Raw genomic sequence first — 15,442 nt, forward strand, 5'->3', positions numbered from 1 at the left:
CTACCCTGAACCAAATCTCTTCTTCATGGCTGAATTAACTGCCCAGCTACAAGCCAGCTTGTGCTGTGACATTTAACCCTGTTTGGGGCAGCTGAGCTCCAGCTTCCTTCCTCCAGGGACTGGGCAGCTCAGTGTCCCCGCTCACCTGAAGCGACACAGGATGACCATGGCAGTGGTGAGGGAAACCAGGGAAGTGCTGTATCCCACCGTGTACAGAGCCTTCACTGACAGATAGTAGTAATCCTTGGGAGGCAAAAACCACAGTGTTAATTGTAAAAACCAATGGGTCTAAAGCTTTAAACCTTTGGTTAAAACCAAAGGGCTCATTGACAGCCACACACCTGCCAACGTGCAGGGGGAAGCAGAGGCAGGATTTGTGTCCTGGACAACCTCATTTCCTCTGAGACCTCACTGCACATCAAGCTCTGCTCCATGGCTGGCTCTGCACGCCATGAGGTTATTTATCAGTGAGCTAGCAAAAGCCATCTGTTTTTTGGGTTTTTTTAATAAGTATGTGTAGAAGAATTAACAGTTGGCTAAGACATTCTTTATCAACAGAGATAGAATTGAGGGTCAGACTGTGATTCTAGACGTTCCAAGTTACATCAACACTAAAAGCTCATCTTCTGTAAATATTCAATGCAGGCCCTGGAAGGGTTCAGATCTCACTTCTCACAGTTTTATACCCGTGTACATCTGATTGTTTGTTCTAATCACTATTACATCAGAACGTGACCAGAGGCTGGACAGGGAGAAATCTGCTGCTTCCCCCCTCCTCCCTTCATTTGTTTTTAATTATGAAATTAATTCCCACCTGGTTATCTGACTCCGTTTCATTCTCATCGAAGCCACAGGCATCATAATAATGAGGGAAAGGTTCAGACCAACCATCTTCAGTGCAATTCCTGCTGATGTCCCCTGTGCCAAGAGCAGGCCGGAATGTGACAGCCCAAGAACAAAACCCAAGACATCCCCTTCCTCCCCTTGGTGCAAAGAAAACCCCACAGTTCTACTGGAAGCACTGTTTATCTGCCTATCCATAGATTTAATTCTGGAAATTTTATGATGTCTTTAATGATCCTTCCTCTCCAGCACTAAGGAACAGCCAATATTTATCAAATGATCACAGCTTTTGGAGTTTCAGTTGCACTTTGGCCAAAACTGATGAAAATTTCCAAGTTTTGTGTTTGCTTTTTGCTCTTAAAGTTGTGCTGCATTGCATTCTTGGAGCAGTTTAGTATTTCATAACCTTATTTTTAACCTTATTTGAGAGAATCTGCCATCCATGCAGCAGAATATATCTCTTTAATCACAGCATTCATTTAAGAACATTGCATTACTCGGCAATTTTTGTTAAATTACTCTTGCACATTCATCCCTCATTTTCTATGGAAATAAAACCCCACTGAATCATGGTGCTGACTTTCTTTAACACCATTTAGTAATTACTGTTAAGCAGGTAGATACAATTTATAGCAGCACACTTCTTAGATTGCAAGGCTCAATAGAGGAGAAATGAATTTTCATATTGCTAAAAGTAACAGAGCAGAAAATGTCATAACAATTAGAACTGATTAGAAAATAATACCAAAATTCCAGGGAAAAAAAAATAAAAGAAGCTGATAACTTCCTTTTAACAGAGATAAAGAAAAAGAGAAACAAAAATTTTCATCGTTCTGTTTCTTACCTAGGAGAGACTGGGCTGTGCTTTCCAGCAGGTCATAATCACCTAGAAAAGTGGAAATTGGGTATGAAATTGTTTTGATTGTGTTTTCTATTAGAACTAAACTGGTCTCTGTGGAAATTAGTGAATAGAATGCAATTGATTTTTATTTGTTTAGATCAGGCCCAAAAGCAATAAATACTTGGTGCTGTCTTCCCAGGAAGAAAACACAGCTTTACTTGAGAGTTTAAATCAAAGCTGATCCTCTAAATTTAGAACTAGAAACACATACAATAAACAGGGGCAAAATTTATTTTAAAAATATAGACGTCAAATACTTTTTCTATAGGAATTTAGATTTATAATCCAGACGTATTTAAATATGACCAGTTTTCAGAGAATTACTGAAAAATTATTTCCATCCATCAATGACAAAGGGCAGTAACTAATTGGTTTAAATAAGATAGTTTAATTTTGTGGCTTTAGGTAAAATCACATTGACTTATAGAGACTTATGAGATTTTTCATTGCACTTTTTGTGCAAGCACTGCAGTTAAATACACGAATCGTTGCCATAATGGCTGACACAACTTTTTAATAATCTGAAATTATCACGCACATACGATTTTCGTGAACAGGAGTACCAAGGATGTAGGCAGCACAACTGGTTCTTACCTGCATGGGTTTGCCCCAAATTATCCACTTCCCAACCTGAAATTAAAAGAATGAAAATAATTAATTCATAATGATAAGAGGTTGCAATTTAATTTTGATAAAAGTTTGACTCCCATAAGATGAATGGATGTAGCAGAACCCAGGAAAAAACTTGAAGTTTAAATCTGCATTTCTGTATTAGTCCTGTGTATTTATGACAAAAATATTATGTCATATTTTTTATATTTAACAATATCAAATTTTTTTTATATTTAACAATTATCAAAATAATTTTTTATATTTAAAACTATCAACAATCTTCTGAAAAAAAAGGGTTTTCAAAAGATGGTTGATATTGTTAAATATCTGGTTATTACAAAGTTTCATCAGACTCTAGGAAGAATAAGAAAAATGGATGTAGGAGCTTTTTTGTGGATATTACTATTACTATTATTATTATTATTATTATTATTATTATTATTATTATTATTTTAAAGGAATATTCTGAATAAGAAAGTTTCACACATTTCCAAAACACTCTGCCCAAACCAGTGCTGCTTACCATCCTAAAACCACAACTGTGACGATGGGAAATGATGAACCGTTGGGTTTACATTGGAAATCTCCCTTTCCCTCTCTTCTGTTCTTCCAAAATTAATTGTTGGAATGATGCCAAACAAGCTCCCAACCCCCTGCGCTCAGTGTTTAATCCGGATTGGGTTGAAATGAGATTTTTGCTGAATCCTGGGCGGATGCAGGAGGAGCTGCCTGGAGCCAGGGAGTGGAGCTGCTGCATCGTGAACAGAGGAGCCTCAGGGAGCTGCTGCAAATCGCTCTGACAGTGGCCCAAAAAAAAAAAAAAAAAGGGAAAAAAGCTTTCCCAGCACTCCACTGACCACTGCAGCAGCTTCAGTGTCCACACCAGTTTAGTTCTGCATCCTCTGGATTGGAAAAACCTTCACCAAATTGTGTGAGAAAAGTTTTATTGAAAGTAGAATTCAAACAAAGACCGGTTTTGATCCTACGGAAAAGGAGAAAGCATCTAAAGAAATAAAATAATAACAGGAGGCATTTCAGCGCAGCATAAAACGTGGGATTTTTTTATTTTATAATTTGCTTAATTATTTTAAATTCCTTGATTTTCTGTGTCTCGTCTTAAGTAAATCAGATGTGTTTTATACCTTTTAAGACAGAAGAAAAGAGGGTTTAATGTGAAAATGCTGGTGGGAGTATAGCAAACTCATCTGAAGCATCAGGCAGGCTGCATTGTGATTTTGGATGGATTATTAAAGATCAATCCAACACATCCAACGCTTTGGGGACTTTGGAGGGTTGATCCTGGCAGCCATGTGAGAACACCTGCAGTCTCCATCCTTCTCTGCCCAACTCCAGCTGCTTCCAGGATTCCACAGGAAGGCTTTAGCTTGGATTTTAGGGAAAGGTTCTTCCCCCAGAGGGTGCTGGGCGCTGCTCAGGCTCCCCAGGGAATGGGCACAGCCCCGAGGCTCCCAGAGCTCCAGGAGGGTTTGGATAAACCCTCCCAGGGATGCACAGGGTGGGATTTTGTGCAGGGACAGGAGCTGGGCTGGATGATCTTGTGGGTTTCTTCCAACTCTTCCAACCGTGACTCTAATTCCTGGGTATTTGCAGATGTTGGGGCGGTCTCTGAGCAAACATTTCCCAGCCAGGGTGGTTCAGCTGCTGCACGGGGCTGAACTGGAGATGCTGCAGCAGTGCTGCGGTGGTGCTCCACATTCCTGGCATATCAGGGATCCTTATTCCACATATCAGAGATGGCTCTGCAGAACACTTTGGAGACACTTTTTTTTTTTTTTTCCCCTCCCAAATCCAGCAAACCCCAGGTTCATTAGCAGAGATGCAGCTCAGCTTTAGGAAATTGCTGCTAAAGTCAGCACGTGTTGCTGAAATCCAAATTCAGAACACGGATGTCGGGCTGTGGTGTGGGAATTTTTAATCCGTGGGTTTATCAGAGGATCAAAGAACAATCCACTGCTCCCTCATCACTTCCTCCATGGTGCTTCTCACAGCATCTGCCACCCAAACCAGCAGCTCTGATGGAACTTGTCCCGTAAGTGAGGTCACCTAACTCAGCAGCCTGTGCCTCACAATGACCCACACAAGCAGGAAAATCTCCCCAAAACCTTCTTGACTCATAAAAATCCACATTTAGTTTATCATTTGTAGAGTAATTTGACCTTCAAACTGTGCAGAATTCTTTCTGGAGAAAGACCAAGCCAGTATTAAGTAAAGTGATGCCTGATGTTCCTGGCATCCTGCATATTACAGTGATGGCTCAGAAAAAGACATTTCTTTTAAATTTAAATGTTTTGAATGCAGCTATTTTTCCCCTACAATCTAAATAGCGTGAAGTAAAAAAAAAAAGATCATGTTTGCCTTCTAAATATAGATAGCAATTAGTCTCATTGATGTTAAAATATTAAAATTTAGTTCATTTTTAATTTCACGACATCTCTAATAACAGTTAAAACACATTAATGCAATTTTTCAGAAATTAATAGGCTTGTTATAGAAATATTTTTGTATATACACTGAAATTATTATTACATTTCACTGCATTTGGACATTATGAAGGGATTCACTTTTCCAACTACATTAATTTTCTGATTTGTAGGAGCAAACAAGCTTTCCATTAACATATGTTTCTATATCTGAGTCCTAACTAATGTACTGAAGAAAGTTCCAGTACAACATTTGTCTGTACAGGCTTTTAGGCTTGATTCATCAACTCAATTTTCACTAATAAGTTAAGATACCAGGAAGTTAATTAGATTTATATTGAACATCACGCCCTCAGTTACAACAAAAAGTCAAAGTTCATGTATTGAGTGTTGGGATAAAACGAACACATATACAATTATATTTGTGGGTGCATTTTTGTATTTCTATGTAATTATTTAAATATATGCATTTATATAAATATATAAATATATCTGTATATATACGTATCTACACACAAATGAATAACTATATATTTATATAAAAATATATTTGTATATTATATCTTTTATTGTTTTATATTGTATATATACAAACTGATCAATTATATATAAATAGGTATATTTATATATAGGTATATGGAACAGATATGTTTTGTATAAACATATAGACATATTTATATAGACATATAGATAAATATATAAATATAATCTATTTATAATACATAAACAGATATATAAATATATATTAAGTATATATTAAAATATATATATATAGTATAAGCTTATAAATGTATATATAAATAAATAAATAAATATTCAGATATATATATATATATATATATATATATATATATATATATGTAAAAGATCATGGAGGAACATATAGCCACCCTAAACCTTTGAACTCCTGCATGCTGCTGCTGCTGCCCTGCCCTCAGACAATGCAAGTTTCTGTATCCTGCAGCAAAATATGAATATTTACTGCACAGAAACCCTTGGCATCGGTGGTGCTGTTCCCTGACATGTCTGAGAATGAAACGGAGTTCAAATGGATTCATTTTGTGCACAACATTTAACATATTGGCATAGCAAGGGACGAGGCCTGACCCTGAGTGTAAAGGCTTGTAAGGAATCCCAGACACAGCAGAGTCGCTCTCACTTTTCACAATGTTACCTCAAAAACATTATTTTTCAGGGTTATATTTTCACCTTAGTGCCGTTAAGGCTCTGGAGAGACCTCAGTAAATTGACTCTGCTGCCAGTGATGGAGTGGGCAGGACTATAGGACCCCCTCACTGCCTGGGCTTTCCCCCAAGACTTCTTGTTTTCCTACTCTTAGGACACAAACAATGAGAAACTGGTGTGTTTGACTTCACTGATGACGAAGAGAAAGCCCATTGACATGATTATACAGTGGTCTAATGAAATGCATTGCTCTCTCAGAAATGAAGAATAAATAGATTATTGTTTTCACCTGCATTTTCACTGGAAACACATTTTTCAGGGATTTAATTTGAGGGGTATATTTACAAGGGACTTTTGAGAAGAGCATGTAGTGACAGGATGAGGAGGAATGTCTTTAAACTGAAAGTGGGCATGTTTAGGTTGGGTAGTAAAAAGAAATTTTTTACTCAAAGGGTGGTGAGGCCCTGGCACAGGGTGCCCAGAGCAGCTGTGGCTGCCCCTGGATCCCTGGAAGTGTCCAAAGCCAGGTTGGACATTGGGCTTGGAGCAGCCTGGGATGGTGGAAGGTGTCCCTGCCCATGGCAGGGTGGCACTGGATGAGCTTTAAGATCTTTTCCAACCCAAACCATTCTATTATTCTCTGATACCAACATCATAAATATCACAATTTTATTACTTATTACTTACATCTGTGCTTCTCACATGTAATTAAACCCAAACACTGGAAATATGGACATAGCAGATATTAAACAGTGCCTTAGAACAGCACTTATTAAATCAATAATTGCTCTTATCAGTCAATGAACTCCTGAGGAAGCTGCTGTTATCCTCGACACGGGATAGTTTACCCAGTGTATTGACAGGCTGTGTTATTTGCTGCTTGACCAAACTTAAGTAAGTGTCACTCTTTGGGAAGTAAATCTACAATTAATGCTTTAACTGACGTTGTTATTTAGATGTTATTTGCAGCACTGCTTAGAGATCATAGGGAAGATCTATCAGAATGCTGAGTTTGTAATTCTTAAGACTAAGTACAGAAAATACTCCTTATTTCTGTTTTGTGCAGGAAGAGGGAAAAGAATGAGGGAAAAAGAACTCCAAGGACTTGCCAATGGCTCCCCATAGAGTTGGTGGCAGACACCCAGACCTTTCCTGCCCTTTTCTTGCACATTTATCAGACTTTGATTTTTATTTACTGAGACCCAGAACTCATAATTCACTCCTCTCTATGTGACAACTGACAAGAAACTCGATGACAGCGACCGCTCCCGATTTGAAGTGGACAGGGATGGGGAAGCTGCAGCCAACAACCAGCCCGTGCACCATGAGCCTCAGAGCCTTTTAGATCTCCTCCTCGGTGCCAAATCTGTGCTGGCTGCTCTCCACCCGCCTGGCCTCCCGTGGATTTGTTTATCTGAGCACAACTTGCATTTAACCCTTTTGTTCCAGCGTTTGTCCCTTATTAGTGGCGGGGCGGGAGGGGATGAAAGGCTTCCAAAGCTCTTCTTGGCTTGCCCACACTTGTGCCATAGTCCTGTTGTTCTGGTCTCAGTACTGTGAGTTGGAGGGCTGCCCCACAAAGGTAATTCTCCAAAAGCTCTTGGATTTTGACAGCATTAAGACCAAAGCCTGCACTGGTTTTACTGCACATTTCCCTATAGAAAGTGCAGTGACCGGGGCAGGGAGATGCTGTGGAAAACATTTACAACCCCTTGTTATCCTGCTGTCCAGCTATGGGAATAACAAGTCGGCTGGAGAGGAGTTTAATTTTTACTTTCCTGTTTTATATATAGCACTGATTAGAAGTTTTACATTTGATTTCTAAACATGAAATAAACCTGCGAGCTCTAGCGCCTGACTCCGCGGCATCCACCACGCTGAGCCTCCCCTCTGCCTTCCCCATGGCTGCCTGCTGCTCTCCTGCTCCAGCAATCTGTTCAGCCGGCTGGCAAAGCCACAGTCGGGAGCAGCAGGCTACTTAGCAGCTTTTCTGCAGCTCCCCGAGCTCCCCACACCGGTTCAGATCCCATACCCTGCCCGCTGCTTCCCTAGAAGGGACATCAGCCCTCTGCCCAGTCCTGTGCCTGCACACACACAGTCACACACACATTATCCAGCCATCCTAGCTCCTTTCTTGTGCCTCTTTGTGTTTTTCCAGAGAACCTGTGGCTGCCCCTGGATCCCTGGAAATGTCCAAGGCCAGGCTTGGAGCAGCCTGGGACAGTGGAAGGTGTCCCTGCCCATGGCAGGAACATGGTAGGAACTGGATGATCTTTAAGGTCATTTGCAACTGAAAGCTTTCTGTGATTCTGTAATTGATTGAATAATCCAGGATTAGGTGCTTGGACTTTACAGTTTCATTAGCAAGATCTGTAGGTAGTAGAGGCAGGCAAGGTCACAGAGTGCATGGTCCTACAGGTTCACACACCTTTCCCTGTGTTAAGTGCATCCCACTTTTTATTATCCGACTATTTCCAGGGGTTTGGGTCTCTCCAGCCTCATGCCCCATAGCCAATACTTTAAACTACAGACAAAAAGTAATTTATACCAGAGCAGGAGGGGACAGAACATGGGATAATGGCTTCACACTGACACAGGACAGGGTTAAGTAGGATATTAGGAAGAAATTCTCTCCTATGAGGGTGGGGAGGCTGTCCAAAGAGGCTGTGGCTGCCCCTGGATCCCTGGAAGCGTCCAAGGTTGTACAAGGCTTGGAGCAACCTGGGATAGTGGAAGGTGTCCCTGCCCATGGCAGGGGATGGAACTAAGAAGACTTTTAAGATCCCTTCCAACCAGAAGCATTCTGGGATTCTATTATTCCATCATTTACTGTATATCTCCATTTGCCTTGACAAAGGGATTTGTGAACGTAATCCTCACACAGAGACAGTACAAAGTGAAGTGGGGTTCATTTTATTCAGAAAACAAGAACACTGAGGTGGATGATAATCAAGGGTAAGATTAGGAGGCCTTGTTCATATCTGTGTTGGAATAAGAACTGGGACACTGAGTGTTACTAAGGACATCTGTGTAACTGACCCTGTGGGTCACACTCATTCCATACAGTTTATCCACCTGAAGTTCACCAGGTTTTTAAGTCTTCTCCCATAAGGGGCAAAGAGGCTGGAATTTCCAAAGGGTGGTTTGGTTTAGATATCTGTCCTACCATGAGAGGAGCAAGCTTCTGCAAAGCCCTTGTTACCAGATGTTTGTGCGAGACACTGCAGGAAAGGCAGGGACAGAACTGATTTAACATATTATTAATTTCCTATATCCCAGTTTACCTTCAGGGCACAGGGATAAGATCCAGAGAATCACGCCTGGAAATCACTGGAGAATTCCAGTGAGGTCCCATATGGAGAACAGAAAGTCCAGAGCACACAGGGCTGGCTAAGGTAGGACAGATATGATCAATAACATTTAAGGGAAATCATGGCTTTATTCTTTACTTCCTCTTTCCTGTTAAAGGATGTGAAACTAGAAGTGGACTGAGGTCACCATAGCAACTAAGCAGCATCTGAACGTTATCTGAGTCCTTCCTTTGAGTCTGGCTGTCACAGGAGCATCCATCAGAGTGCAGGATCAATGCAATTACTATTGAAGGGTTTCCTAGCTCTGAAGAGGGCAGGGATCATATTTGAGAGAAAAACAAAAGTTTTCCAAACAAGAACCGTGAAAAAATTTGAAACATTGCCCAAAGGAGATTTTCAGTTCAGAATTAACTCCTAGAGAAGAAAGCAAATTAAATCAAAGGTAAGAATGAATGTGTGCCCACCACACTTCAAACCCTGCAATCACCTGGAACTCTTTTCCCAATCATTTGGGTCAAGAGGAGAAACACGAACAGAGCAAAGTCTGTTAGGAAAGGTTGAAGGATCTGCTCACGTTGCCCCCACAGTGATACTTCAATCTATTACTTCTTGCAGTCCAAGTGTTCTCCAAACCACTCAGCAGCTCAGTGTTTTCCAGCCTTGCACGCTTCCCAAAGATACAGAAGTTTTTTTTACCCCAAGGCCAAATTAGCTCTCAGATCATTGACCAAGTTCTTGAGCAGTTTTGCAGCTTTCCCCTGACCACTGCAGGATGTCCCCCTGCAGAGGACCAAGGACCTGATCTTTAGCTGAAATGCTCTTGCTCATGCTGCACTTTTAAATATCAGAGGCACTGAGACTTATGTCCCCATAATTTGGTGGGAAAGGCCATAAAATGTCGTCTTTTTTTTCTGCTAGAAAACATCTGAGAGGCCTCAGCCTCAGATTAGGAATGTAGATCCAGTTGCTGTTCTTTGATGACAGCATTTTCCTCCCATCTTCTCTCCATTGCAGATGGACTTTGTGATGCTGTGGCCACAGAGGCTTAATTATAGCTTGTCCTCCTCTCTTTGGAAAAGCTGGAGCAATCCCATGGCTTTACTGCCTGTGCAAAGCCTAGGGATGAAAACCAGCTGGAATTGACTTGTTATCTTACATGTGCCATTCTATATAATCTTTTTTTTTTCTTAAAAAAAAAGTTTAATATATAAAATAGATACCTTTGCATTGGACTTGATTATGACTGCTATCCAGGATCTTGTATAAAATTAAGGATGAAACAAAGGTTTCAGAGTTCTAGTTGCTTGAATAAATAAATAAAAATAAGCTCCAATGGCTCATTATTATTTCCATGGTGAGAACGCTGGCATGGGTCATACGTGTTTTCCAGAGAAAATTCAGTTACAGGGTTTTCCTTCCCTCAGCTCCCAAGTAAGATGTTGGAATACTCATCCAGGCAAAACATCCTTGCACAGGAACCTGGACCTTTGCATTAATCTTTTGACAGGCAAATGCAATTTCCAGTTTCATTCTGTTGCAATGCTGACCTTAATTTCAGTAGTAGCAACGAAACCCTGCATCTTTTACCTCAGTAGAAAATAAGCACAGGATCTTCCAGGGATATTCGAGTGTTTGGGAGGCCCCTGAACTTTATCAGGCACCTTTTCTTCATGTCTAAACAAAAAACTATCAATACATAACCCAAACTAATAGAAACTGCAAATTGCAAATATTTTCAACAGCTTTTCCTTTGGGAAGTCAATTACTTTTGTTGTCTTTTCACCCAGTTTGGGGGTTTTGTACCATTTTCCCATGTCAGCTTTTAAAGGCTTTATCAGGACTGTCTCCCCAGAAAGGACACCAAAGGCACATTCAAAGACTGAGCATCACTTCCCTTCTCATTAACACTTCTCCTGTCATCTTATTCTAATTGATTAGGGATAACATCTAAACTCAGGCACAGACTGCTTCCCAAATCAAATTAACCCCACGTCCATAAATCCCACTGTCCACCCGTGGCATCTCTAGTGCAGCACTTACGAGGTTTGGGGTTCTTAAAGAATCAACTAATCAATTAATTAATGCAACAAAGTACTTGAGTTTTCCCTGTGTTTTAAATGGGATCAGTGACGGGCTGTTTCCAATTTCTTGGGATAACAGAGCTCGTTGTCTGAGCACTGATTGTGTTTTACCAAGAGAAGCAACAAGCCAAAGAGTTTGGTTCTGAAATGTGAACATGGGATGTAATTCCCTCTTAAACTCCCTAATACCTGATTACGTTCTTTATTCTACTGGATTTTAATTAGGAGCCCTTAATCCTGGTATCAACCAACATAGGATAGACTTTATGCCTTTGGTAAAAATAAAGAGAATTTTCTCTCTTGCATATAGTGAACCCTGTTTTGTGGTATATGTAGCAGGGAGTGTCCTAAACTGAGCACCAGATAAACTGCCTGAATTGCTGGAAGATTCAGTAAGAGCTGCTCATCTTTATTATTTGGATTTGTGAATGAAAGTGTTTTCTAAATGGGGAGCATATGACAATGCTCAGAAACTATTACCATTTGTATTTTGTTGTTTTCTTTTTTTTTTTAACTTCAAATCAAAGGACTGAAAATAAGTCTGGTTTTGAGTTTCATTCTGTGGTCCATTTGGGTGTGTTTATGGGTTCCGGAATATTTCAGCTGTACAGTGCAAAGCAGAAAAAACAACAACAACAATTAAAAAAAAAAAGATAAAATTCTCCAGCTGGGAGTGCAGGTCACTGGATTAGGGCCATCTCTAGGTTTTGCTGTGTCCTACAGAAAGGTGACATCACAGCTTGACATGGTTTTCTCCTTTTTGCCTCTGCAAAGATGCCTTAGAATGCTCCAAATGTGTCCTGCTGTGGAGTGGGGGCTTCTGGAGCCAGTGCTGGAAAAGCACTGGAGAAATAGTAACAGAGGTCATGGAATTGACAGCTCCTGGTGGGAATAATGGCTGGTCAATATCAATCAAAGAAATCCATGTGGAAGAGGAAAAAAAATAATTTTTGGGAACTATCTAGAAGGCAAGCCACTGTAATCCCTAATTTACAAGATGAGGAAAGACTCAGGAACTGATAAGCTTTTCTCCATTGGAAGGAAGGAATCTCCGGCAGAGAGATTTTGAGAGCAATACTTTCATTCACAGTCTTTATCTGAAAGGAATGAAAAGTTCTGGTGATTTTGGAGGATCAGAGAGGTGAAATGAAGTTTTAGAAGGCAGGGCTGCCAAGCACACAGAATTCCACTTTGAACTTTCTGCGTGGTGTTGACAGCAGCTCGAACGTTACTCCTTGGTACAACTGCAGTGAAGGTTAAAGCAGAGCAGGTTAAAACCAGCAACAGCTGGTATTTTTAGCTAAATACACAGCTATTTTTTTCAGAAAACGTCCCTCCAGACAGCAGCTTAGGTAGTTAATTTTTCTTTTGTAGTCTCTTATTTGTTTTCCCACTTTACTCCATATGGAAATCAGATATCCAAGTAAAGGCAGGCAGATTTCTTTCTGAAATTCATAAAACAAGCACTAACTTCACTCACCTTCAGACAAGCATTTGAGAGGGGTCAGAGAAAGCATCTTCTATAGGGTGCCCATTGATTTCTATCCACTGAACCAGAAATCCATCTGATCCCTTCATAAATTCACATATAAATCTAAATATCCAAAGCCAGGTGATGAATTTCCTACCCACTCTTTAAGATTAACACACCCCATGATTTCCCTCAGATTATGTTGTACCTACAGGTGCTTCAGAGCACAAACTTTTAAAAAGCATAATTTAAAGCTATTGCTGCATTTGTAAAAATTATCTGGGGCCATATAAAAATGTTGCTATACTAGGAATGATTTTGCCATTAATAAAAATTAGTGTCCATGCCCAGCCTAGCTCCATATTCTAGAAAGAGAGCAGCAGCCAGAGAACACTATAACAATCCCTAAAATGTGATTATCCATGTCTTAGAAACATTATGGTTCTCTAATAACCCGTTATTTAGGGAACCATCATGAAATGGGACTTTTTTCATTGAACAAATACACTTGGCTAATTAAAATTAGCAGCAGTGATGGCAAAGCCGATGCTGATTCACCCAGGAGAGTGCTTTGGGATGTTGATAATTCCACCTTAGGGTCAGCAGTGCAATCCCAACCACAACTGCTGAGATTTCCAGCTACTCCAGGTCCAGGTTAAATTTTTTTTTTGTTTTGTTTATCTAACAAATTATGGATCTTGGGTTTGTTCCTGGTGAACAGATGTGCAAAACCCCCTCAAACCCAGCCCTACACGAGGTAACAGCTGTCACATTTATTGGGGATCCCATGAGGAAATAAGGGAATGGGACATATGTTTCCACTGGATGGAATCTTCCTCCCTTAGGGTTGTGCTGTCACCCCCCTCCAAAGGCCAAATGGGAAGTAAAGTAAGTGAGATCAGTAAATCCTGGAAAAATTATTTAAAAATATTATTCCAGCCCTTTATTTTACATAGATAAAATAAATAGAGCTATAAACAAATAAATAGAGCTTATTTTATATCTATATATATAATTGCTCCTCTAAATTTTCTATTATTTTTATTGAAATAAATTACTTTTAATGACATTTTTATTTTTGTTTAAATATTTTTTGCAAATAAATCAAATCTTTATTTAAATAAATAGGAGCCAGAAATATAATAAATACAAAAAAAAAATCCTGATTTTATTTAAATAGATACAATTTTTGTTTAAGTATAAAATAAATTTAATAAAATGAAATTATTTTTATTTAAATAATTTAATTCAAATAAATTAAAAATATTTCTATTTTAAAGGGTTTTTTTCCATTAACAGGTAACCATTTATTTAAGACCTGGAACAGGTCAAACTGAGTTAATCTAGTTTCTTAAGTGGGTCATGGGTTTGGTGACATTGGTGATGCCTGTGCCTGGACAGGCTGGAATGGATGTGTTGAATGTGAGGATTTCAGAGTTCCTGGAGCTTTGTATGAAATGCTGTCTCCTGAAAATGGTGTTCTGTGTGTGTGGTGATGCAAAAAAAAAAAAAAAAAAAAAAAACAACATAAAACAGATTTTGGACTCAAGGCTGTAGATGAATAATTACTTGGTAAAATAAATTTGGGAGAGAGGATCGTGGGAGACAGTGATGAACTTGCTCCTCAAAGGACAGAGCTAATTAATTAAGGGACTGCAATGGGTGCTGGGAGCAAATGGAGCAATCTGTGTCCATTCCCAGCACAGGGACAGAAGGATGTTTATGTCTCATTTCCACAGACCACAGAAAAAGTCTGATGGAACTTCTTCTCTCCAGAAATCTTTAATTCCTCCCTGGACCCCAACAGGGGAGCTCCTCACTGCTCCTCTCATGCCTACGCTCTCCTTCAGCACAAGCAGAACCTGCCCTACATTTTAATTATTTGCTAAAATAGATTTCAACTCTGTTACCCATGACTCAAACACAGATTTGGGTCCCCACTGAATTCAGTGAGAGCCAAGGGCAGAATATTCCCTTTAGCGGCTGAAATTTGGAATATTTTTATGTTGCATAGTCTTTGAAGGATTTTTTCCACACCTTCCCTCCCACCCTGCTCACACTCGCATATCTGTGTGCACAGATCAGGATATCACACAAATATCCTCTTTTTCTGCAATTTATTTATAAAATAAATATGTGGAGCCCAGCTGTAGAGTTTTTGATGTCTCTTTATCCTGAGGATCTAAGTGAGGTTTTACACTCGTGCTGGCCACGAGGCTTTACCAGGCAGAGGTGAAGAACAAAGAGAAAATACTTTACCATCTTCAGAGATGATAAATCTGAACAGTGCAGGACACTTGACAAAGACAATTTCTCCCACGCTTGCAGGTTTCCAGCATGTGATATTGTCCCACATTCCTGGGCAACCTGTGGAAGAGAAAGAGGGATAAAAAACATCAGTGGTGCAAATCCATCCTTTTCCTCGCACACTTAATTGAGCTTTGTGGTTGGCTCTTCCTCCTATAAACAAAAATATTGTTGTTTAGAATAATAAACTGTGTCAATTTCCCTGGAAAACATTGTTTTTCATTCATAGGAATAGCATAAAATCCATAGTGGCATCACACAGTAATGGCCAGACTCTCCTCTCCCAGAAG

At 39.7% G+C, this 15,442-nt stretch overlaps 1 protein-coding gene across 1 annotated transcript in view; it reads right to left on the reverse strand.

Annotated features, from left to right (window-relative positions):
• The window catches only part of ADCYAP1R1 (ADCYAP receptor type I), a 133,708-nt gene that overhangs the window by 35,380 nt on the left and 82,886 nt on the right, over positions 1-15,442 (reverse strand). The window contains 5 exon segments of the mRNA XM_062505264.1: positions 146-243; positions 815-918; positions 1,688-1,729; positions 2,339-2,374; positions 15,105-15,212. Coding sequence (XP_062361248.1) covers positions 146-243; positions 815-918; positions 1,688-1,729; positions 2,339-2,374; positions 15,105-15,212 — 388 coding nt within the window.

This window comes from Cinclus cinclus, chromosome 1 (assembly GCF_963662255.1).
Source record: "Cinclus cinclus chromosome 1, bCinCin1.1, whole genome shotgun sequence".
In the NCBI taxonomy this organism is placed as follows: domain Eukaryota; kingdom Metazoa; phylum Chordata; class Aves; order Passeriformes; family Cinclidae; genus Cinclus; species Cinclus cinclus.